This window comes from Hirundo rustica, chromosome 1 (assembly GCF_015227805.2).
Source record: "Hirundo rustica isolate bHirRus1 chromosome 1, bHirRus1.pri.v3, whole genome shotgun sequence".
Lineage (NCBI taxonomy): Eukaryota > Metazoa > Chordata > Aves > Passeriformes > Hirundinidae > Hirundo > Hirundo rustica.
Genome location: NC_053450.1, coordinates 103,289,284 through 103,316,058, shown reverse-complemented (window position 1 = coordinate 103,316,058; position 26,775 = coordinate 103,289,284). Strand labels below are relative to the sequence as shown.

At 41.9% G+C, this 26,775-nt stretch overlaps 1 protein-coding gene across 10 annotated transcripts in view; it reads right to left on the bottom strand.

Annotated features, from left to right (window-relative positions):
• HECW1 (HECT, C2 and WW domain containing E3 ubiquitin protein ligase 1) overlaps positions 1-18,214 on the bottom strand; it is a 260,766-nt gene extending 242,552 nt beyond the window's left edge. For 4 of the 10 annotated variants that reach the window (XM_040073887.1, XM_040074309.1, XM_040074530.1 and 1 more), the window contains exon 1: positions 10,963-11,111. In XM_040073887.1, the coding sequence (XP_039929821.1) occupies positions 10,963-10,992 (30 nt within the window). In that variant the 5' untranslated portion in view covers positions 10,993-11,111. Of the gene's footprint in view, positions 1-6,376; positions 6,459-10,962; positions 11,173-18,191 lie in introns of those variants that run through there. The other 6 variants (XM_040073981.1, XM_040074379.1, XM_040074231.1 and 3 more) reach the window with 5 other exon arrangements.
• Between the last annotated feature and the right edge of the window lie 8,561 nt (positions 18,215-26,775).

Here is a 26,775-nt window from a genome sequence, read left to right as displayed (position 1 = left end):
TCAACAACTCATTACTTGCTTGGGATTTGTGGGGGTCTCCAGTTTCCAGCAAATAATCCACCAGTGCTGCACAGATCTGATTACTACTTGTATCTCCATCTCTTCCCTGTGACTCAGCATTCAGCAGGGCTGCCAAAGGCTGGTCCAAGCTCCCGAACCGCACCTGAAGCTGGGCAAGCCCAGCAGGACAGCACTGCAGGGACGTGAACTACAGCAAGAGGAGGAACATTAGAATTGGTTAGCAGTCTCTGAGAGAGTCTTCTCAATGCCAACCCTCTCTGCTCTAAAACAGGACTATTTTTTTTTCTCCACAGCAATTACATTAAAATGGTTCATTATGCAGAAGACTTGCTACCTCCAGCAGATGCAGAATTTGCCTGCTGACTTAGGCTGAAAAAGTTTTTTTACCTCCTGCTTCCTTTAAAAAGTGTGTGTGTGGGGAAACAAGCAAACAAACAAAAAAACCCTTAAAAGCTCCTAGGAGGAGCAAACTTTTTCTATTCATTTATCATGAACTGCAGTTTTAACTATGTTCCTCTAATGAGAAATCCTCAATGGCCAGGAGACCTCTGCAGCTACAAAGTCTCCCTCCCACTCTACCATCAATCAGAATCCATGAACAGGGAGCCAAGGAAAGTGCTTATGGAAAGACAATGGTTTTGGCTGAGTGGTGCACCTGGAAAGCATTTCTCAGTAATCTCTCACCTTCATCTTCTCACTTCAATTTAGAGGTGAGCCCAACAACTTTCTAGTCCCTGATCCAAGGTCCTCTGAGGTTACCACATATGATAAGCAACTTATCAAAGCTCTGACTGAATTACATCAGTATCCTATTACATGGGAATTCATATTTGAAATCTTTCATATTCACCATTAGCACAAGGATTCCACTGAAAAAAACCACGGCATAAAACAAGCCAAATGAACATGTAAAGTCCTGCTGGATACATCACTGAGGCATGAATAAGAACAGTTCAGAAGACTAAGACTGAACATAGATGATCAAAAGAATGGGGCTTACACAAAATTTAGGCACTGAAGTTGAAAATTATAGTCACTGCTACTCAGTCCTGCTTTCAGCATAAGAGGATTCAGGAACCTCGTGTTCTGCTCCTGTGCACAGCAGTCTTGACAACCTATGTGCTTCTCTGCATATAAAACACTGGAAACAGCTCTTGGTTGGCACACATCAACTCCCCCCTACCCATCAAAGCAGAATTATGCTCCCTCTTGCTCTCTGGCTCAATGAATCTTCAAATCTTCCATGAAGAACATAACAACTTTGGCCAGATGCATGTAAAGCATGTCCCATACTCTCAGACACTTAAGAGAAGCTCCCTGCCTGTTAGAACACATTCCTGGAAAGTCACAGATCTGGGTCCTAGATCTAAATCAGCTACAAGGGAAATTAGCAACACCCTGCCCAGGGAGGGCAGCTCCTCCCTGACCACACCTTACCCAACACACCAGTTCTGGAGTTCCTGCTTTTGAGGACCTGCCTCACTTCAGGCACTGTTAACCAATTTTGCACTTAATCCAGGGCACAATGACACTGAGGGAGCAGAGATGCAGCAAGCTACTTTTGCCTTCATTACACAGGGAATAAAAGCCCTGGGGATAGCAGAGCACTGCACATAAACCAGTTGCATGCAGCCAACTCAAGATAATCTGTCATGCCTCTCTTTTTGGTGCAGCACTGCACAAAACATCGCTGTAGTGTCCCGGATATAAACTAGTAAGCTCATGATATACTGTGTACACTTAGCAGCTTAGATCTTCATTTGCTTAAGGCCATCTTACCACTTTTCATTTCAGCATGTGGATGTCCCCTCTCGTGGTCCCACAAGGATTATTTGGATTAGCAAGGCTGCATTTATATCCTTTTTGGTCCAGGTAGCTAAAGCAGATGAACTGGGTTTTCAGTGAGTTATTAGAAGCCATCAAGTAGACTGATCTCCTGTCCATCTCTCAGACCTATTGTGAGAAGGTCACTATGACCCTTTCTGAGCTGCTAGATAATTCAGTGTTAAATCAGACTCCTCCTCAAACATCCGATTCCACATCTTCCCCTTGCTGAGCCAGCTTGACAGTCTATCTCATGCAAACCCTTGAGCCTATCACCACTTACGCACCAGCTTTCCTAAGGTGCCTTGTCTCTCTAAAATCAGTGGGACTCCCTCAGCAGGAAACATTATGTGCGCACACACAGCACTGGCAGAATTAGGCTGGGAAAAAATAGGTCAAACGAGGCATACATTTAACTTGGAGACCAAACCTCAGAATTGTATTTTCTCAACAAATAATTCATACACATGTGCACAAAATCCACATTTTATAACCATTAGAAAATCATTCTTATATGAACTAGGCAACCAAGATATTTTACAGAAGCAGAGGCTCTACCAGAAATATTGCTATTCCAACTCCAAAGAGAGGTTTAAACATATAACCTCTCCTCCACAGCCCTACATCATCCTTCTGCTGTAATCAAGCAACTTCTTTCCCTGCTGTTTTTTGGGAACTTGTTATGCATTTCCACTCAGAGCCTTAGACATTTTTTAGGGTTTTTTTGAAAGACAGTGACGGTGCAGGGTTGAAACACCCTTGCAGGGAGCCTGGGCTGAAGCCACTACAACTATTCCAAACTTCAAAAAGTCACCTTTGCAGACAGGGGAAAGGGAAAGCGTTGGGGAGGATGAAGCCAGAAAGCCCTAAAAATATGACTGCTTAGATTCTGAGAATGTGAAACCTATAAGTGAGATAGAATTGAAAGCAAGTTTTGATGTTTGAGATGTCCTAGCTACTGGATGTCTGGGAAAACAGTTATATGACCAGCTTAAGGTTACCTGCAGATAGACCCAGAGGTCAAATGGGATGTTCTGTCTCACCCCCAGTGTATGGTTCATCCCACACCTGTAACCCTCCCCTGAAGTATCAGGTATCTGTAACCCCATTGGCCCAAGTCTTGTTCCAGCCCACCTTGAAGCCCCCTTATCAGGGGGCTGAGAGATTGGCTCGTCCTCTTTTGCCTGGCACCCTTCCCCAAGGATCTTCCTCTTGGAATTTCCTCTCCCTACATCTCCCTTCCCCCACTCTCCCTAGGCCTTGCCACAAGTTGCACCTGGCAACTCTAAGCAAGGCCTCATATCCTTTATAGTAAACCTCATCTTCTAAAACCCAACTTCAGAGATCTCTCGTCTACATTCATCCATACCATCCTGGAGTCCAGCGAAGCAATATCTATGGGAAAGAGAAAGGGGGCATGAGGGCAGCCTGCCCTTTTCTAGAAGTTCTGCAGCAACTCCCTTGGGCTTCTGATGATATTCCAAGATGGTTAAGACAATGCAGCTGACATGTCAAAAAAATTTACTATGTGGCTCCAACAAGCAAGTCAAGCAGCTGCTCCTTAGATTCCTTTTCTAGAAGGTGCTGTTTCTTCCACCCTGCTGTAGGATCCACCTCTAGACAAACCTCAATAACAACTGGCAAGTTTTACACACAGAGGCACCCACACATTCGCTACAGTTTTGCTGCATTTCCTGCTTGTGATTTTGTTCCCACATTCCAAAGCTTTTCATTCCCTGCCCAGCAACTGTAAAACCTAATTTGCAAATTGCCCTAAGCACTTCATGATAAGCAAGTACTCACTCTGCACCATGCAAAAGATAGCAATATTTAGTGACTTACAATTAGGTGATACATGTTTTTAATTAAATGCCCTAATATAATTGCTCAAATACACATACTAAGGTTTTAGCCTACATTATATTATTGGGTCTGGAGAATTAGTCTGAGTTATTGACCATGTTTTAATTGTCTGAAACATAAAATTGCATGACCAATGCTATCTGTGCAGCAAACTGCATTGCAAAGAACAGTACTTTGGAATCGCTTGGTTCTTGAGGAGGGGGAAGATTGAAGGGGGAGAACAGACTATCAAAGATAATGAAAAGACACATGCAGAGGGGGAGTCTTTGAATATCTGCAAAGAGGATTCTTTGAGAGTGACAGTTCTGAAGAGCATGAAAGAATAAGGCAAAGTCAAATTTCAAGAGTGGGTAATGTTCTACACAGTTTCCTAACCAACATAAGAACTGCTGCCTTTAGTCAGGTGAGAAATCTTATTCTTTAATGGGAGCTTTGTTCACATAAAAACTGGGTAATTTTACGTACAAAGCAAAATCCTTAAGGAACATTAAGAAGTGGAAACAAAAAGGAAGGTAAATCAGGTACCCTGACTCTTATAAACCACCAAAGTGTTCACTGCTGGAAAGGGTTCTACTACAGGACCATGTGTTTCTCTACTGAAATCATTTTCTAGCCTAAGAAGTGGAGGAGAAAATACAGTCCAGATCATTAGTTCTTAATACCTGCCCTGGGTAGTAACTTCTACGGCTGTTTCTGCTTTAGCTTGATGCTCGAGTAATGAGAAAGAAATGTCAGTGCTTCATGTTGGCACAGGACACAACCAGCTTCCCTATGACACTCAGTTCTATTAAAAAAAAAAAAAAAAATCACCAGAGGCCTTGCAGCATTGCCTTTCATCAAGAAAAGTTCCAAATAACTCTAGAAGGAGCATTGCTGATTCTTAAACCAAGCTCAGTATCTCAGCATCGTGGCTTACCTGTGACTCAGGGTATATATGTAATGTTTCTGAATCACAATTTCACATTGGCTACCACTTGAGAGCATGGTGCAGTCAAATTAGGTAGTGTGAGAGTTCATGGAAAGACCTTACTCCTTATCTCTACACAGCTTTCACAGGCCTATAACCAAGGCTAGGAGACAACCTAATGGCTACTGGGCATTTCATGAGCCTTGAACAGCATCATCTTGAAAACTCCAAGACGAAATATTTAATCTCCTTACCCCGCTTTTCACAGTTAAGCATGTAGCAACTAAACTTTGCTATTTAAATCAAGATGTGGCTTCAGAGATTAAATCTGATATTTTCTTTGACTTCTTAAGGCAACCATGCAGTCACACACAAAATGCACGTCATTGAAGAAAAGTGTATATATATTTTTAAATTAAAATCCTAAGGCCTCTCACATGGCTTTTTTTAACACATCATTAAAGGCAACTGACAAATAACCCAATACTTGATGGATGTTCTGCATTAAAATGTGAACACTAAATTTAAATTTTCCTGAGGCTGCATTAAGACCTTGTAATAAGATAGCATCTCCTACTTTAATGACACTATCAGTCTTGAAAATGCCCAGATTTCAAGAGAAAAGCAGCAAGTTGCCCATCTTGGGACATCAGATGGTCACATTCATCCCAGTAGTTTGTCAAGTACTTGTAAGAGTGCCCAGATGCCCAGACAGGTAGCCCCACACACCTGAGTTGTTGCAACCAGCTGGAAGGGCTGCAGTTCAAACAGTTCAGGAAGTGCCTAATAACAGGCATACAGTTCACATGCAAAGCTAGATTATCCCCAGCTTCATGACTTCTTACCTAGCTTAGCAAAGTCTGTACAACACATAATGTACACGCTGCTAAAGAGACAGACTTTGGCAGGATAGTTTGTTTTGGGGAGGAAGAAAAGTCAGGGCAACTCCCACAGTCCAGAGAGCAGCTCCTTGACCCATCCCTGCTCCATACAACCAGCACTCTGGCATTTCACCAGCACACAGCAAATAATGACTTCTTTGACCATCTCATCAATTTCCCCTCCTCTCTTGCTCTCCTTCTACCCTTGGGAAAAGCAGACAATTTCCTGTTCCACCTTTTCTGCTTACACATATTTCAGAGAGTTATTCCGAACCAATGCCTCCTCTCTGTATACAGTGAGTAGCACAACATCAGATCTTCCCCAGCTTGCAGGATGCGATCCTAAATTTTACATGGAGATGTGTGAAAGCATTTTGTTGGAACCAGAAGTACAGCAGGCTCCTGCTACCTTTTTTTTTTTTTTTAATTAAAAAAAAAAAAAATAAAATAAAAAAAAAAGGCCTATGCTGAACCACACATTTCAGGACCTGAGGAACCTGATTTGGTAATTGAAGGAGCACATGGCACACATTTTTCCTATGAAATGGAAAATATAATTATACCACATGACATATTTCAGTCCTGGTGTTCATGAGTTCATTAACAAAACTACTTTAAAAGGTTCTAATAGAAACAAATGCCTTTAACATCACAGACTTCCCAGATTACTCTTTCTGTGGAGATGGATGACAAATCACTCTGTCAGTTAACTCTAAATTCCATATTGACTACATTGAAGCAATTAGCCATTTATTTTTAGAGCATGTTCCACTTTAAACACAAGCGATTCAGTCCAAGAGATATTCTATACTCCATTGATATTTAATGGGTTAACAACTCTCAAATTCAAATGGATTTTGATTCCAGGAGAAATACTTGCCTTTTTGATTTTGCCTCCAGACATTGGTTGGGAATTTTAATTCAGGCTTGAAACCAAACGAATGTTGATGTTCTACAAGCATCTGCAGAGAAATATAAAAAATATCTGGAAAGTGTGAAAGAGCAAGCCTGTTTTGCTAAATGCATGAAATGAAACCTCAGCGTCGGTCTCAATAATAGGCTTCCCGACTGCTGTGCACACACTCTCTCCCACAGACCTTCTGCTCTGCAGCAAGGGAACGCCGCCTGCAGTGCTGTGTCCTCAGAGAGCTTTGCAATACAATAGAGCACAGCGATTCCCTGGGGAACACGGCGCTGATCACCGACTTCGATATTCCAAACACAAGCACCGGGGCTTCCCCTTGTTTTAAGACCACAAAGAAACAGCTTGCCATATCACTCCACCCCAGCTCCCAAGCCATCTCACAGTTTATCTGCATTATAGGCAATGTTCTGGACAAAAGGATGAGAAGCCGGGATCAAGCTAAGGCTGTTTGAACTCAGAGAAAAGGAGGGTGAGATTATAAGTGGGAAGTTGGGGGAAGGAGAGTCCTGAGGAGCTGACAGTGTTTCTGTTGCTGCCGCCACTGGAGTGAGAGGACAAATGGGAGCTGCAACAGGTACTGCAGCAAGGGAACCCCGCTTCAGGCTCAGCTGCTGCTCTGATTCAGCCCAGCTCCTCCCTGTTGCAAAATCAAAAGCAGTCCATAGCCAGCCACTTGGCCCCAGCAGTCTGCTGCCTGGGACAACAGCCCATTTCACCTGTAGTTTGGACCCGTCTTTCTGGTCCATTTTCCACAAACATCTGAGATTGAGGACACCATCTAGCCCAGGGACAGTCCCAGCACCTCCTAAGGAGCCCTGCCTGAAGAACCTAAACTTCCTACTTCGGAGCTAACAACAGGATACCCTAGCCAGACATAGCTGATCAAAAAAGGCCAAGACTGACTCACAAGCCCACACAGCTGCCTACCCACCATTCATTGTGGCACCTTACATTCAACTGTAAGGAAAATGACCCTGGACTCCCTGCATCAAAGAACCTTGCCATTTCTTCTTAATTAATTCTAAGCATCTTGCTGGCCTCAAATCTCAGCTGGAAAAATCAGCTAAAGTAGGTGGCATCTTATCTTGCCCTTTGCTACTGGCTGCACTTTTATTTTTTTCTGAGTTGCACGACCCCCACCTTTCCGAGATTCCAGTAAAAAACAAAGTATTGTCGTGTTTTAGGACAAATACGTAAGTACATAAGATCTAGTCTGTTTTAAGTTTTATTAGAATTAATGGTCATGATATTTAAGGCCAATAGAAATACTTTCTAAGGAATTAAGCCTGCAGTATTTGCCATTCAGCTACTGCAGAATCACAACAGCACAAGAAATGTTACAGGAGAAACGGGTAAAAAGAGACTTAAACAGAAGCAAAACTGATTCATCTCCTTATTGCCAAAACCGAGAAAGCCGCTGAGTGTAAACAAACAACAGACATCCTGAAGAAAAGGGGGCGTCACAATTCCTTTTCCTGCTAATAGGCAGATACACAAGCCCGTATGGGCAGGATCATCCTCCAGCTATTGCAAGCCTATCTGAGGGAAACGGCCAACGCTACAGCAATATTCCCAGCAGCACAGGTGCCACTGGAGGCAAGGGAGCATCTGAGGTGATGCTGACTCCCAGGGCAATGATAGTTCACAGCTGTATCTCCTGGAAAGCTGTGGCAGCTGCAGGCATGATCCGCTCACGTAAGCCGCATGTGTGTGTATATTTATACATATATATATATATCAATACCCAGCTTAACTGTTTGGGGCAGTCTTCACAAAGGTGTAACTTTGGCTTAGGCTGGCAAGCACCCATCTGCAGAACAGGAGGGAGAGTGAGCCAGAGCACTTGTTTAAAGCTTGAGTTCTCCTCCCTGTTTCTAGAGGCCCATAAAGACTATTGATCCATACATGCTGAAGCCAGGCTCTGTGGGTACCCCTATCTTTGGAGGAAACTACATACGGAAAGACACAGGACCATAAAGATATTTAGAAAGATTAAAAGTCATAATGAAAACAAGATATGTTCTCTGGCAAAGTCTATCATCACAAACTAAGATATTTTGGAATAATTGCTTTTTTTTAATTACTAAAAGCCCTTCTGTTTGAACTTTGCGACTGGTGTGAAAATGAGGAGGCTGTTTTGCTGGGTGCTTTTTACAAGCATCTTTCAGAGGTGAAACCACAGGGGTAGCCTTAATACCTGTATCCACAAGGCAGATCCAACAGCTAAAACACAGGCAACCTATCCTCACTGTTAGAACAGCTCCTGGACCAACATCAACTGTTCAACACCATCACTCTCCCAACTGGAATCCCCCCCATAATACCACAGCCACATCTTTTGCAGTACTTCAAAAGGCAGCTAATAAGCTAAATTTCGCTCTCACTATTTTTCCAAGTCACTGCATTGTTTGTAAGAAGACTATTCAAAAGGAGACAAGGAGAAGGATTTAGCACTACCTTGAATGAATGCTACTTAGCATCCAACACAGCACGTGCAAAACTCCACGAAGCTTCAAAGGGATTATCTCACAATGGCAAAGGATGCGAGATTGCATGCCAGGTACATGACACACAAAGCCACTGAAAAATGCACTTTAATAACAAGTCTTAGCCAGTTATTTATTGGAAAACAGTAAGGACCATATTGTTTATTAGACGCACTTAAATACTGAGCATATGTATTTGGGATGAATTCTTTGGGATGTTCTGAGCATGTGTACACAGCTTGCTTTCAAATAAATCAACATTACGTTCAGATATTGATAGTTCCTGATAAAGTCACTGAGTGGATCAGTTCGGCTCTGGCCTGCTCTAGTTTCAAATGAGTAAGCTAATTGATACTAAAAGTTTAGGGGTCCAAAGCTCAGGTCACATGAAGTCAGAAACACATCAGCGATAGTATCGCACAAGTGACAAAACATACCATCCACCCTTAACTCACATGCTGCTCGCTGTTTACAAATGCTGGCCATCTGACCAACCACTCTTTGTTCTGAGCTAACTCGCTGCTCACCCCCCTGAAACAAACAAATAAACAGACTCCACATTTCCTCTGTAAGAACACATACCCTTTTCCCCTGTACTAGACTGAGACTGCATTGACAGGATGAGTGGTGTGGGTTGACTAAGCGTGTGCTGCCTTTTGCATCTACTTCTGGTTCCAAGCATGAAAATCAACATTGCACCTGTGTTGTCCAAACTGGGTGTGCACTTCAGAGACAGAGAGAAAGAAATCAGAGAGAGCAGCCAGGATACATACCATACTCTACTTCTTCACAAAACACACGTACTACACAGAGAAATGATAATCCCTTCTTAGTGGAAAATCCAAATTTTCAAAATGAATCCCCAAGCCAAAATGAATTACTGTAATAACTGCAATCCTCACATTAATCAGAAAGACACAGCCGACCACCTGCTATGTGCCACCACTGGCAGAGCAGCACCCTGCCCCTAATTGCTGCCCTGTTCAGACAGGGCTACGTGCCCCACAGAACGTGATGGTGGTGCTGGTAAATACAGGGACAGGAGCACAGTCTGACTGACTGTTGTACAGTCTCACTACGCACTTCTGCTGAGTGCAGCATAAAGGGGAAAAAAAAAAAAAAAAAAGGCACTACTGCAGATCCAAACAGGAGGATGCAAAAATCTAAACCCAGGCCGAGTAATTTCTTCTGCAACGACAGAGGAACACATGGGAAACGACGCAAGAGAGAACAAAATGAATTGTACTCCCCGTGTCAGTACAAACCCATTATCTATGCAGGCTGCAAAATGAGAAACGCAGCATTTGACAACGCTACAGGCTAGGGCAATGTTCTTAACATACTTATAAGTTATTTTATTTAATTGCTAACAACAACAAAAAAAATGCAGTTACATAATAACACAAGGTAATAACCAAAATATGAAGTCACAAGATTAGCTTACAGCAAGAGAGCACCGGGGGGGCAGGGGGGGAGGGAAGCAGTTCGTGCTTTAAATTTTGCTGCATTGTCAGGGAGCCAATAACCAAAACTGGGGGCTTCTGCTCTTACAAGGAATGGACATAACCACCAAAAATTCGGCACGGGACTCTTCATCACCGCCTGCGTGCATCCACATCCCCAAATGATGTCAATCCCCGTCGGCACGTCGCTCATCGTAATTCTACACTATTTGGTCGCTAGTGGAATTCAGCCGACAGGCCGACGGCTCAGCCCGTAACCCACCGGGGCCCATGAGCTCCCCGGAGAGCGACCCCTCCACATCGCCCCCCGCCCACGGCAGCGCTCACGGGCACGGCCGGGGGTCCCATCCCGCACGGACCTCCGAGGCACAAAGGCGGCACCGCGCAGCCGGGCACGGTGACAGCGCACACCCACGACCCGCCACCGCATCCCGCCGGCCGGGCGGGGGCTGCCCGCTCCGGGAAGGGCCTTTCCCGGAGCCGAGGCCGCTACCAGCCCCATCCCGCCACGCACTTCTCCGCTGGGAGCCGACGCCACCCGCCCCCGCCCCACCACCCTCACCCGGGGCCGGGCGGCGGCAGCGCCTCGTACCTGGACAATGCCGGCCTGGGCACAGCTCATGCTCCCCCGCCGAGGGCAGGTCTCACATCCCACACGTGCCTGTCAGCCGGCAGGGAGGGAGGGAGGGCGTCGTGCCGGCGTGTCAGCCCCCGCCGAGCCGCACCATAGTCCAGCACCGGCTGATACGCCCCGCAGCACGGCCGCGCTCCCTCCTCCTCTTCCTCCGCCCCGCCAGCCTCCTCCCACCTCGCGCCTGTCGCTGGGTACCGGGCCCTGGAGCCACCCACAAGCCGCGGCGGGCGCCCGGCAGCGCCGCCCGGCCCGGCCCGGCCCGGCCCGCCCCTCAGAGCTCCTCCCGCCCGCCCGGCGCTGTCCCCGGCCGCCTGCCTGCGGAGCCCGCCCGCTCGCTCCTCTCACACCATCCTGCCCCGCACAGCGTCCCAGCTCTCCTCGGCTGATCCCACGGGGACATCACCGCACACAACCCAGCTCACCGCGCATCGGGCATGGAGGAGATAAAAATCAACGTGTTCTCCTCTCTGCCCCTTGAAGTCGGGGCTGCCATCCTCCCACCAGCGGGTCACCAGTGCCAGAGCCTCCAGGGTGATCATTAAAGCCTTTTTCCCTCTCAACTGAACAAGAGCTTGGGTGGCACTACTGCTCTAGCAGCTGTCTTCTCCCCTAGGGAACATGCACCTTTCACCACCGTCATCTTCAGCCTCTCCTTCTGGACAGGGGCTTATGACTTTAACCCCTGGACAAAGTAAGTCACAGTACCACAGCTGTGAAAAAAGCAAGTTTCAAAATGCAGTTCAGGATGGGGACAGCTTTGCTCTGCACTCATTCCTCCCACAGGTCTTGCAAACCGGTTCACTGAAAACAGACCACGAGCGGCTGGGACTGCAGGGAACAACAGCTTCCAGCAGCAACTTGCTGTGTCTGCATCCACCGGCCAAAAGGGCTGAAGAACAGCTCTTCTTGTCAGCCGGCTGAGGGAAAAGACAAAACACTCGTGCAGAGGTCCACTTACCCCCTCACCTCATTTTTCTAGATTCAAGTGTTTTGTTTTGTTTTAAATAGCACTTTTAAAAAACCATCCTGTTGGAGTGGATTCACACCCACCCACAACTACATGTATCAATTTTTGAAGGCTCTTCTGGATCTTAATTTGTATCCCAAAGCAAAAATATGTTGATAGAAGCCACAAACATGTCCAGTAACTTCACAAATGAAGCTAAGTTTGTTTCTAAAACCTTCTTTACAATCTCCCCTCTTGCAAGTTTCTTTGGATCTAACACTTGCTGTGCTTGGTATCGGTACAAGAAATACTTATTTTAATTTGCTAATCAATTCACTCCAAAATACTTTCAGACACATTGTGGCCTCTAATTTCCACTTGATCTTCCCATCATTCTTTCTTAAAGAGGTGAAACAGGAGAAATTACAATCATGTATAAGCAGAAACCTCAGAAGGAAAACCAAATTGGATTTTGGAAAAAGAATGGCTTAGTATTTTGTAACATTAGTGAAAGATGAAATATACCAACAGTCAGAATTACCCTCACACAATACCAGTAAGTGGGCAAATTCCCTGTGCATTGAGAGTGGGAAGAAAGGGGTACCCATCATCAAAAGGCAACTCCAGCTTTTCCCCAGAAGCAAGGCAGATCAAAAGGCATACCAGGTCATGAAGGCCACATGAGCAAATGTGCACCTCATGACACGTTTCTGCAGGTGTTTGAGTAATTCAGGTGATGTTTGGGCAAGAACATTGTCTCTCCTCATCCAGCAAAGCCATCATAGATTGCAATGGGCCATGAGGACAAAATCCTACAGGAGACCTCCAAACAGGTATTTTCCTCCTTGTTTTAAGTCTGTATATCGACATTTACACTGGAACTCCCTATAGTAGGCATGTGCATTTTGAAGTCTAAATAGGAAAGGGAAAAAAAAAAAAAAAAAAAAAAAAAAGAAAAAAAATAGAGAGGAGGGACAGAGTCAGAGGAATGAAAAAGTGAAGTTTGCCCAAAATTCACACAGTAATTTTCTGGAACAGAGTAGAGGACTGGTCCAAGCCTCCTGAACTCTTGATTCATTTCCTTTTCAGAGCTTTTACCTGGCTCCTTCAGCTCCTCTGGGTTACTGGTGTAATTCTACATCATGTATTAAAATGAGACATGCCTCTCATCTCCAAAGGTGGACACGTATGTTGATTTTATCAAAAACATTAAATTTTTGAAACCAGGAAAACTTGATAAATGCACATGTTCTAAAAACAGTCTAAATCCAGCAGCTCAAGCTTGATTCTGAATTTTGGCGGTAGCTTAACATTATGGGTGTGCAACAAGAAGTCAGAACCCCCATGAATACATTTCAGGGCCATGAGATATGAGGCACAAGACCTTGTCATGCATTGTGGACCTGGGGAGAGGAATCCCTTTAGGTGGCCAGAGCATAAGCTTTCCTCTTTAGAAACTACCACCCCAGCTTTTCTTTAAGATTGAAAAGAACATCTTGAATCTCCTGTAAGAGAAGGAAGTGAAAAATTGTCCCCTGCTGGAATTTATGTAAAACCAGAGGCCAAAATTAAGATCAAGAGGCAAAATGCGTACCCAGTTCCAGGAGACATACATTCACATACTGAGCAGAAGATGAATGTGACAATTGGTTCAGAAAATGAACCAGAAGACGTTTTGCCCTGCTGTTCCTCAAAAGAATGAAATTATACATATGGGAAATAAAGTGGTTTGCATTGCAACTTTGCATTTTACTGAAAAGGAGGAGAGTTGCATAATACATAAGGTGCTTTAAAATTAGACTAAATTTTGGCAGTTCAGATTCTTATTTATATAATAAACAAACTTCTGATTTTCATGTGCCTACCTTTTATACACTCCCCAGCCTCCCACAGACTAAGAAAAACAGCAGATTTTGCTGTCCCACAGGCTTGCTGACAAGTCTTGGTGTCTTTTCAGACTTGAGCTAAGTTGTATTCGTGCCTCAGGACAGGTCTGCAGGCAGTACAAGATGAAGATGATGCAAGTGACCAAGATGCATGTCTGTTTTGCAGGAAATTTTGCACAATTTTGACAGCCAGAAAGTAGTCCTACAAAAGCAGGAAATAGAAACAAGAAAAATTTATCTTGGGGAGGATGTGGAAAAAGCGGGATGAAGCAATCATGTCTTTATGTACCAAATACTTCTGAGGTACATAGACACACACTCTTGAGTTGGCACGAGACAGATTCCATTGCATTTCCAAAATCTGTCATTTTGGTGGCTCATGCCTGATACATATCAGAGGAATGTCTACTTGGTGTGATATACTTTGTAGCTATTTGTAAGTGTTTTGATCAAATAAGTGAGAAAAAATGAAAAGTTTTTGTTATTTCTAAAAAAATGTCAGGCACACCTTGATCTGGAGAAACAGGCAGCTATGTTAATTGTGTTACAGCTAACAAGAAAACCCCACTGATGTCCTTCTCTTCAAGACTTGTGCTGATCTGGGTGATGTAAGGCTCTCACAGAATGTAATCATACCTTGCATTTGTAGGGGTACAAACAGACTCAAACTTTCCCCAAGAGAGCTTTTCTGAAAGAAGAAATGGTCAGTCTCTGAATCATCGACTAAGCATGCTCTTGTCCTAAAGCTGTATGAAGTCCAAGAGTAACTTCAAGCTGCTTAAACTTTATATTGCCCCTTGAATCTGTCAAACATAGGAGCACAGCCATTACCCTGCCACTGGTTCTGGGTGGCCTTTGAATAAATAAAGACTGGATGATTCATAAGTGGGAATCCACCATTTTGACAGAATAGGGTAATTTAGCAGTTCACATGTACATTTGGACATATCCTAAGTTTTTATGCTGGATTCATCTCCAGCTGAGCTAGATGCCATATAGGTACATCTCTTTTCTGCAACTTAGTATTCACTAAATTTTATTAATAAACGCAATATTTCCCCAATAAAGAGATCGCCACTCAGATGATCTAGGGCAGCATATCTCAATGCTAGGCTCATTTTCAAGTGATATTCTCTAATCTGTCTTCTGTGGCTTCTGACTTTGGATTATTCACTCTGTTGGGACTCAAAACTCTGTTACTGATACACAAAGACTGTCTTTATAAAGACACTTGGCTGATGATGTCTAATGTTTTTTACTGTATTTTGGCTTGCATGGATGGGATTGCTCATACCTCAGCTTGGTATGCCAAGGATGCCATGCTTGTGCATAGCAGTAGGTACTTGTCTGGTGTAGGTGCTCAGATTTCAGGCCCTAACAGAGTGCTTTCTTTTATCAGCTCTTGGGCAGGTGTGGGGTTTTTTTTAGTTACTGTAACCTTCCTTCCATTCTGCTAGCCCAGATCTGAACATTTGGGGAGGCCATGATGGACATTCTCCTCTCCTAGAACAGATGACCAAAGATTATAACTGTCAGAGAATAATATGGGGCAGGTGTAAATGTGATTTCTGTCCTAGCAGGACTGCACCACCTATCAACATTTTTCCTCAGAGGAGCAGACAGCATGCTATGCAACAGACCTGACTCCATCCCTGTTTTATCCTGGGTGTACTGAGAAGTTCCTTTACAGAGGGGCTGAATTACTGGAGTACTTAACCAACCTGATCAAAAGAATTCTAGCCCCTCAGCTGCAGTCATTTGCATGGCCTGATTTTTGCAGTTTCACTTACTTGTTTTACATGTAGATATATGCTAGTTTGACATTTTGGCCTTGTTAAGTTCACTTTCCTCTACCTTGATTCTCTTTCTGGAATAAACGATAACCAACTTCAAAACAGAAAGAGGTTAAATACATCCCTGACAGAGATGTATTTAAGAGAATCAATGATTATGAAACATTATTCTACGTGGGTAAACACACTGCATATTTTTCCTGCAAAAAGCCTATGATAATGATACTGAAAAACCAATTATTTTTACAACTAAGGCTCTACATAATGAAAAAAAATTCTTAAAGCATGTTTGATGACACAAAGATTTAACCCACAAGTTGTTCTGCTACCAATGAAATTATATTGATCAGTGTTCCTGTAGCTTCTTTGATATGTCCTCAGTGAATGATGATTTCACGTTACAGCTTTTTCCCCCATACCAGGAAACTGGGGATGGGAATCCGAGTCTCTCCTCCTCTACCTGGCTGTCATAAAGATTAAAAGAACTCAGTATATTTGAGACTCCTTAATCTAATATATATGAGAGGTCTCCACCAGTTTAAAGATTGCATGGATTGCATAAAGTTGGACACCCAGAGTATATATACAATATATATACTCTGAGTGCATACATATATATAGGAGAATATATATTATCTTCTTAGGAATACCTGCTAGAAGAGGGGGATAGTTGCCTCATTGTCTATGAAAAAAGTTGACCCTACATCATAACTACAATACTTAAGCCAGAAGAGAACAAGAAACCCCTGGAGAGTCAACACCATAGTGATTTGGCTTAATTAACATATATTTAGTTTTAATCTCAAATGGAGACCTCCTCTAAAGGAGCAAACTGAGAAGAACTCTAGCTACAGGAATGGGTTTTGAAGGTACCCCCCCCCCAAGAGGACTAGTTTTGATGAATTTCACCAAGTTTACCTTTCACACAGGCAACACTGCTAAATTACTGATCACCAGCTATAAATGTATTTAAATACATGACTTAACATTGTGCTAGAACATGGCCAGAGAAGATTTTCTTTTGATGAGAGTGGGTATTCAAAAGGGATGAATAAATTCTTGTGGAAAGGGGATGCTTCTGGTTTTGGTCTGTACCCAATTTCTGATCTTGTGATCCCACACCTTCTCATTGAGGCTTTTCCTTGTTCCTTCAATACCCACCATTTACTGGGTTAATTTTCCACTAGCTAAATGGGTGTCAGACCCACAGCTCCCATTGGTACCCTACAGAGAGGTGAAAGCACGTGAACAAGCGGTGCTTTCCAAGGAGGAGGAAAAAGTTGAAATTTTACCTTTTTGAGTAGTTAAACCTGTTGGATCAGTTCAGACATCTCAGAAGATCTCTCCCAGACTGAGCTGGAAAAGGATCAAGCCCAAGAAAAGCAGGGGTATTCCTCTCACCTTGTGAAAGCACACTAAGCCAAAAATCACTGTGGACTCAGTAGGGTAGTGAAGATGAGATTATTCCTGCCTGCATCCAGGCCTTGACTTTTTTTTTTTTTTTTGAAGATGCCAAATGGTCAGTTATTTTGGTTTCCCTCTCAAAGATTTCCAGAAAAACCATTAATTATTTACGTTTTTCTCAACACTGACCCACCACTGAGTAGCAGGCCTGTTTTAACTAGGTTGGAATGAATAGAAGAGCTCATCATCCACATTCATTTGGCTGATAAACAATTCAGTAGTAACAGAGGGCTGAATTAACAGATGAAGGCAGATGGGCTTATGGAATAAAGGAGGGACTGAGAGAGGTTATATTGAGAGAGCAGAAGGATTGGAAAAAGATCAACCAAAAATGGGCCAGCATGGTAAGCCATATGTCTCTTCTAAATATTTTTTTCTGCTCTTGTTGTTTGATTGTCACAGTGCTTCATAACTATCAGTTGTTTTCTTCTAAGTTGTTTGGGTGTTTTGTTTTTTGTGGGGTTTGTTTTTGTGGGGTTTGTTTTTTGTGGGGTTTTTTTTGGGGAAGGTGGGGAGGGGTTGGTGTGGGGTTTTTTTTTTCAGGAAATGCTTCTCAAGAGTCCAAACAACCAACAGCATGGACACTCCATTTCATATGGAGTGAAGAACTATGTTATTTTTACAAATCTATAAAATCAAAATTATATGAATACAGCTATAGTAAGTAGATTCACAGCCACCCTCAGTCATTCTGTAATGTCAGATCCACCTCCCCATGCAAATGCTGTAGAGATAAGTCTGGCATGGCTTCAGTTGCCACTGTCTTCCCTCATCTGTCAATATATCCCACTAATAGAAGGGAAAAGAAGTGGATATTCACTTAAATAGCATATCCCTTCAAATTGCAGCCAAAATAACCTACTATGACATGTTGTAATCATTCAGGATAGATGTCCTGAGATTATACACAGTCTTCTACAGCACTTCTGACAGCCTTTCTTTGATAACAGCCATGCCAGGTTTAAACTTCAGCAGCCAGTAATAAAACATCAGCTTGAATGCCCACCTTACTACATCAATTTTCTTAGTAAATTACTTTAACAATAGGAGCAAAAGGAGAGCAGTAAGACAAAAACAAAGTTGCTTATAATGGCTTACAGCTTTCTTCCCTGACACTTTGGTGTAAGCTGTTTTCTCATCTTCTGTACTATCAATCCCTTTTCAAGTTTGCAGTCAGCAGGTCCCAGGGCTTTGTCACCTGCAGAGGAGGATAACAAGGCTTTGTCCAAGCTGTTGCTGGCCCTACAGCATTGGCTGCTGCTTCTAGCCACAAGTGCTACCTGCTCTCCTGGTAGAACCTTGCACCCCTGTTTGAGCCCCGCCTGCTCCTCCAGCTCTGCTCTTGCACATCTTGCTCTTGCCCTTGCTCTGCCAGTTCTTCTAGCTCATCATGAAAGTTTTGCTTCTCTTTTCTATCAGCATTTGGACTCTGAAATCTGAATACCAAGGTCTCTGCAGACATTGCAAATCCTTTTAGTCCTCATCTCCATATAAAATCATATTCACAAACTTGAAATTATGCCACCACATCACTGTACCTGCTGGATACTGAGAAGTGACTACTCCATATACATAATTTACCTTACCTCTGCCTTTGAAGTACAAGTGACATGACTATGATGGCACTCAGCTAGAGATTCTGAGGTCCAGGTTTACAAAACTTAGATGTACTAGCTAGCAGGAGCTTTTTGGAATTTACTAGGTTTACAGAGCACCTTTCTCTGCCTTTAAGTGCTCACACAATTTCTGATCTCTACTTACAACCAGCTCATACATATTCAAGGAATTCTTGCTGCAGAGGAGTCCTTGAAGTTTTCATGTATAACTCCCGTTCCTTGTAAGTTGCATTAATTACACCAGGAATGTTCATGAGCCGTAATCATTTCAGCAGTTTTAAACTGAAAGGTCAGCCTGAAAAACCCCACAAGCAATGCTTTTATGCTCTGTGAGAAGTAAAACTAAATCCTTTACTTTCAACAGTTTGTCTTAAAAAGACATTATCATTAGCTGTCTCAGCTAATGACTAGAAAACATAGTAAAGTTATATTCCTACATAAAATAAACATTTATGTTATGTACCACTGAAAAATACATCAATATGAGAGATGCATCAGGTCTACTCTGTATACACAATTGCAGAACAAATCCTGTGTTCTCATGAATACATGTGAAGCAGCAGCAAAATTTAGGCCTGAGCAGTTCTGTGTAACTTGAGTTACACCTGGGATTTCCTTCTGTGTTTTTGATGAGCCTCTTAAATCCTATCTGTTCTCTGAAGCAGGGCATTGAGAAAGTCCATGTTCATGGCTCCAGTTCACATCTAAGGTAAACTCTAAGAGCTGCTCCTCACCCAGCAGCCCTACATTCAATGTAGCATTAAGGGGATAAGCAAGGCTGATATTTGGCTCACACAATACTAGCAGAGACTATTCTCTATGGGGAACTCAGCAAATGTGCTGTTAATAACTTGCAAATCAGCTGTATTGTCTCTGCAAAGCTTAACAGAAGTAAGAAGGAATAAAAACTGTTTTGACACTATTAGCAGATGTGAATGACTACACACTGTTCTATTGAGAAAGCTGGGGTTGCACATTACATCCTAGAGCTTATCCATACACGGTTTGAAACAGAAGCAGCAGTGATGGAATTATGGACAGGTCATGCAGAGCAGCAGCTGAAGTCCCCTCTGAGCCATGTGTACCGGGATAGCACTTAGAGTTGATTTCTGAACCCTGTAAATCAGTACGAGTGGTGTAACAATGCCTCTACAAACTACCAAGCCACCTACGAGGAGGGAGTCATCAGACATTTTAAAATAGTGGTCTTTTATACTGTGCAGTTTTAAAGGGGCTGTTCCCAAAGTTCTTCTGTCCCTGGATTCCCTCCTCATTTCATTGCATAAAGGGAAAGGATGGTCTGTATTGCATCCCATCTGCCCCATCACAGTTCATTTTTGTGCAAGGAGGAAATTGCATAGCCGTAATTCTTTCTGTAAGACTGATGTTACAGAGTGCTTCCTAGGGTGACTGTGTATCCCCCAATCGTCTATTGGGTGCAAAGGGGAGGGGAAGCGCAGTTTGTTTTTCCCCAGGAAAACTCTGCTCCTCGGAGTGACCTTGAAGCGGGGGAGTTGGAACACTACAAGACGAAAGAAGCTTTTTGTTGTTGTTGGTTTTTTTTTTTTTCTCCCCCTGGAGTGAGTTAGTTTAGTGCTAGTGTAGTTAGACCCTGTAGAATAGCTGAAGTTTTTTTCCCCTTTTTTTCCCTTTTTTTCCCCTCTCCTCGGAACTGTTCCAACCTCTCTGGACTAAGGACCTGGGGGAAGCACTGGGGGCCTCCACAGGGGACCCACCCCACCAAGACCAGCCCTGTACATCTCCTTTTCTCCCAACGCCAGCGGAGACAGAGCAACGGAGCACAGTGACTATCTTCAAGAGGAGACCTTCTCTTTTTAAATTTGTTATCCCTCTGTAAGCAGCACGAAGCTCTTGTCATCGGGCATTGTGCTAGGAGTGCTTTGCCTGTTTAATAAACAGATTTTTTCCACTTCTCTCTGAGGAAATCTTTTCCCGAACCGGTTGGGGGAGGGGAGGGGGGCCCCGTGGGAGGGTTTCTCCAAAATCTGCCTGAAACCAGAACACCTGCCAACTAAGAGTCTTCACAGAGTGGACAAGAGCAAATGCCAGGAGCAGGGTCTAAATCTGTGGTAAAAATGACATCTGGTGGGAAAAAAAGGCTTGATCCAGAAGTGATAGAGGACAATTGACACATGAGCAAGAAGAATGTTCTAAGAGGCCCTGAACACCCTCAGTATGTGCACTTTCACTGAAGTGTTCTTTTGCCTTTGAGATCTTCCAGTTTTTAAAGCGTTTTAACCTCCGGTTCAAAAAAGTATTATTCCTGTAGGGCTAAAATCAGATATATTACACTACTTTATATCCATAATAATTCATTACAGAGACCAGAATCTATCTCTAGTTATTATGAAAGAAATATCAGTATCAAAGTTCAACACTATATTGTTTGAGATCCACACAGATGAATAGACTCTTAATTCCTACATAAGCACCCATTCTAATTCTCTTGCACTTCCCAGTCAAGCAGTAAACTTGCTGGTTTCAGTTTTAATATTTGAGATAAAATAACAGTAATATTTCTTAAATGTTTTTTAATGCTTTTTAAAAAAGTCTACAAAAAATTTAATTTCCCTGTGATTTATATCTCTGAGGCTTCGTACTTCAGAGGAGATCTAAGGAAGTAGCTGAAAGGAGGATGTCTGGTTTCACTATAACTCAAGGATTTTCCATAGAGCTTGTACACATCTGGCCACATATGGGTACTATTGTATATATAATCAAAGTATTTAAAGAAGAAATACAGTGTCCACCACTGTTAGTCAGAGCTGTGTGGCTAACTCTGTAGACCAGAATTCTTTGTGGACTTTAAGGACTCACTAACCTTTGTCCTATATCAAAACTCTCCAGAGTGTCAGGTGGCACACAAGTTCTCAGCTGTGGTTTAATATGGCAAGAATTTATCCTACAACAAATATTCAGCTGCATCCTGTTGGCCTAGAGCACTATTTTTCCACAGAAGTTTTTCTCAGTTTATCAGCTTGCACATTCTGAGCTGCTAGTGCAAATTTCCAGTCCTGGGAAGCCTGAGGAAGCTAATGGAACTCAACCTGTCCTGATAACCTGTATGTCATTGGCACTTCTTTTTTCTTTCCTTTTTTACTTTTTGCAGAGCTGATTAAGTCTGACTGACCTACAGAAAGCTGCAACATTCGTGTTTGAAAATTACTCCTACTAAAAATAACTTACTACCAAAAATAAAATTAATAATGCAACATTCCTTTTACTCCTAAACCTAGCTGAGACACCCTATCAGGCATTTCTGGATAGTGCAGGAGCCTCAGGACAGGAGTTATTTTTTCCACAGAGCTACTTTAAATAGTGTGGTGATATTTTTAGTTTTACTGTACCCATACTGTTTAAAATTGTATTATTTTAAAATAGCTTCTGCTGTACAAGGTTCCCTGCTGTGGAAAGAAAATTGAGTTAAACTTTCACACTCAATATTTCTATAAATCTGATGTGTTATACAAAATAAACTGTGCATCCAATTATCCCTTTCTCAGATTTATCATTTGATAAAAATGTTTCCTCATAATTTTCAGCTTTTATCCAAAATGTGACTTACACATTTTATGTGACTTATACCTAGTGTAAGTCAAAGCGAGCAAGCTAAATACAATCAGGAGTACAGACAGGGAAAGAAGGATTCTTGCAAAATCCCATAATGATTTTTTTCCAGTACCTAGAATCAGTAATAGAATTTGCCTGCAACACTATACTTTTGGTCCCATGGTAAAAGTGATCACATCACCCATTGCTGGAATACACTAGAAGATAATGCAAGCAGATGGCAACTTATGTTTAGTGACAATGCAGCAACTCTGGGTACTTGGAGCCAGGTCCTGGCTCTGTAAAACTTCCCATACAGCCTTGGGTAAATCAGTTTACCTGCGGTGTCTGTTCCTTAGGTGTAAAAAGAAGACATTGCTATACCCCCAGAAATGTCACTAGGCAACAAAACAAAAATGATTGTGAGAATGTCAGGTTGGATTCATGTTACGAGTAGCAGGGATCATGGAAGTGTTTGGACAAAGAGGACAGACTGAGGTGCACAAGAGCACAGGAAATTAACTTTTGTCCAAGGGTATTAAAGTAACCAGTGTAATTAGTTTTGTGTGCCAGACTTTGCTTTTCAGGTTCTGAAAATAACAAATTATTTGCAGACTGAAGCCAAACTGAAGTCTAATTCTTTATTATTTAATCACTGTTGACATAACACAGAAGCAGATTATTATATACTGAAGATTTTTAGTTTGCAGTAGTCTTAATGTAAAAATTCATTAAATACCACAGCAAGATTTCTTCATGACCTCTAACATTTCTAAGTATCTTGAAGAAGAAAACAAATGACAGGCACAAATTTCTCAGTTCTCCAAAGGGAGACCCCTTGAGTTAACTCAGTAATTCTGATTTCACTGGCTTAAACCCCCTTGATTTGAGTTATCCTAGATATGTCCTATGCCTAGATATACACAACAAGAAAAGAGAGTATGTAAAACTTCTTTAAGAAGAGGTGAAGAATAGAGACTGAGCTATGCAATCCCTGTTTTTTTTTATTGTAATGTTTAAGCTCCTTCAAATGATAGATCTACAAATCTAAAACCCCTCAAATCTGGATGCAAGCAGAAGCATCTGATGTAGAGATCTTCATTCTGCAAGTTTCTAGAGTGTTATATTGGACAGAGGTGACAACTAATGCAACTTCACTGAGGTAGGCAAGTGAAATAATAGGAGAATTTTGCTGTCTTCTCTTGGATGTGTAATTTCGAGATAGGAATCAGAGACATGACTGCTGATGAAAAAGCAACATATCAATGACAGAGCACTCATTCCTTTTGAAGTCTGGGGTTTTTCAGGCTTCTTTTTTTTCTTTTTTTTTTTTAAGTCATGAAGTTGATACATCTGCTCAGCAGTTATTTGTCGTTATCATCCATATGGAAAATACAGTCAGAGAGGAACAGACCAAAGGCCAGCTAGTCAAGTATGTGCTTTCTGACTATTGTCAGGAGCAGGTAACCAAAAAGAACCAAGCAAACAGGATAAATGCCACATGCAGTGCAGATCATTGCACTTCATGACCCAGTGATCCAATTTCATAGATCATTTATGCTTGTATAAAGATGCTGGTCTGTACCATAGGTGTGCTCATTCCCCTTGAGCCAGTCTCTGCAAGGATAGGCATCCCTCCTGCGTGTATATGGGGCTTGCCATAATTCTCTTCTTCTTTTAGACATTCTTACAAAGTTTCATGGATAATACACAAAAGAAATCCAAGGACCAACCCAGGCATGCTTTCCTCATATTCCTCTAAAAGTATACAGAAGAAAACATTTTTAAACAGAACAGCTAAAAAAAAAAAAAAAATCAGATTCTTGTCTTTCTTTTCACTGCTGAATTCCTGTCTGTTTAATCTCTGTCTCAGAAAAAAAATACTAAAGACTTTCTAAAAGAACAAGCTTTACAGCAAAGATATTATAGACTCAGGCTTCCAGGGATCATTTGGAATATATCCACAGATATCTAAAATACTTGGAAGTACTGTTTACTACACAGGACTTATTTTATGTGCATTTTCTTCCTAAACAGAGCCATTCTGTGTAATCCATTGTTGTCATTACTACCCAATCTGTTATGTCTCATAATACTTTCCTAATCAGGAAGTGTCCTATTTTATGATTAATCCACAGGAGATATTTGGAAGTGTTTTCGCTGAAGTACGTTTTTTCTAATCCTTTCTTAAAAGTATTTTTTAAAGTATATCATAAAACAAAGATATGGAAGTGATCAAACTTTAGATTCAAGGCTAGCTTTAACAAGGTTAAATTTTTGATGGCTCAACGCTAGTTCTACTTTGGGTTAGGGTGTAAATTTTGGATTATGCCATCTGATTATTTTAACATTTGTTTCACAACTCAATCCATTATGAAGAGATGTGGTATTAAAGTAGTTGGAAATTGGAAGTATTTAAACATTTTGAAAACTTTCTTTGACCCTAGAGAAAATACCTAAGTTTGGGCTAAGGTTATTGTTCAATGACTTATTATTTTAAAAAAGGAATTTTTTTGAGTGCATAAAAATAGCCAGGCTAGAAGTATTATGTCTAAACATGTGCTGTAAAGCAAAATAGAAAATATTGACATTTATTGGTTATTAATATTTTCCTGATTATTGATCTTCCTTGCATTATTTCCCTCACTATTTCACATTGCAGCTTCAGCTCTTACGTCAGTCTCTTTCAGTAGGCTGGAATTCTGTCTTTATATTTCATTTACTGACAAATGCCAGGTCTCAGCAGAGGATGCCACTGCCATTTCCTACCTTCATATGAGTATAATTCTTGCACTTGAGCTGTTCTAGAAAACTGAAATTGAACCAAATTAACAGTTTCTCTCTTTGTAAAAAGAGAGATATGGCTTGAAAAATGGCTATTGTGCAAAGTCAGTGACAGTTGAATAACTTTGGCAATAGATTATGTCTTATATCAAGAATTGGATGTTATTCTTCAAAGTTCAGAGCAAACATTTGGTTAAAATAATTTGTTCTATTTTGGCATTCTTTTTTGTCACTTACTCAAGAGCCAATCAATTTGTGAGCAAGGAAATGTTATTTAGAAAAGAATACTGTGTTCATAGTCTGTCCCCAGACTTTGAAATTCATAGCCACAAAGCAGCAACAGACACAGCTCAGGCTGCATTGAGAAAGGTGCTCAAGGGACCCTATTCACTGACTGGAAATCCAGCATACTTTTATACCAACCTTAGATAGGGTCAAGAAGCAATCTGTCAACAGATAAAAGTACACTGAAATACATAATGGATGTTACTGTCATTGAGTCCTCTGACTCAGCAGTGATACATACCGCTGGGTGCACCAGAGATTCCTCTGGCATCCTTGTGCTTAAATGCATTTGTTGTGAAACACTGAATGAGTGTCACTGGGACTCAATTTGAGCAAAATAACCACTTTGCTGCAGTTCTGCATCTACTCTATTTCCCTCTTAAAGCAGTATCTTCACAGATCCATTCCCTGTAATTAGCATACATGTTCAGGTTGCCCCATGTGAATATGTCATAGCTGTAGTGTAGGAATAATTACCACATGAAAATGTGAATTAGAAGAGTTCTGGAATGCCATCTGAGTTTGGAAACTCAGACAGAAAATGGGGGTGGTCCATTAGTGCTGAAAGGTATCATCCTTCCAAATATGCATAGAATTTAAATGGAAAGCAAAAAGCAGAAGTTGAGATCTTGGTCAAAACCAGTCCAGAAATCCAATACAGAAAAATGCATGTTCTTCCATACTCTGATGTAATAATATTTTAAATGTCATTTTAAATGGCCTTCAGTTCTGCAAGAAGTAATTTTCAAACAAATTGTACTAAGCTGCACATGTGGTAGAGAGCAGAGACCTTAAAACAGCAGGTTGCAGCAAATCCCAGATGCTGTATACCCTCCCTATATTTTCTGACCACGTGTTACTTAGAGGCATGTCCAGATATACAACAGTCAGCTATTTTATCAGTCTGATGTCTGGTAGGATAGAAACAGTATATCCCACAAATAGCTAGTTATGATTTTAAATCCATTGGAGTATTTGAAGAGTGCTGGTGTAGTGAAAGCATATGGCAGAACAGTGAGGCTCCGTCACCATTAACAGCAACTCCCTGTTAAGCCCATGGAAGTTAGGTACCTGTCCCAATTTCCTTTATACTTACATTTGTGTCACAGATTAGTATAAATATTCCAGAATTAAAATCTTTAATCGAAGAACTTCCAAAGTCTCAGGATTCCTACAAGCAACCAGCATTTCAGTGCTGAAAATACTTTTCTGAAAATACTTAAAATTATTGATTTTCTTAAAGTACAAATTTTAAAAGAATCGCCTCTCTTTAGAATATCTCAGGGTGAACACCCTCACATGGGAAAGCCCTGCCACACCTTTCCCATTACTCTTGCATTTGCACTACCTTTGGTCTGCTTCTGAAGCAGCGTTTCTTTTCCTTGGCCACTTAAAAACATCTCTGCTTCTGAAGCAGTGTTTCTTTT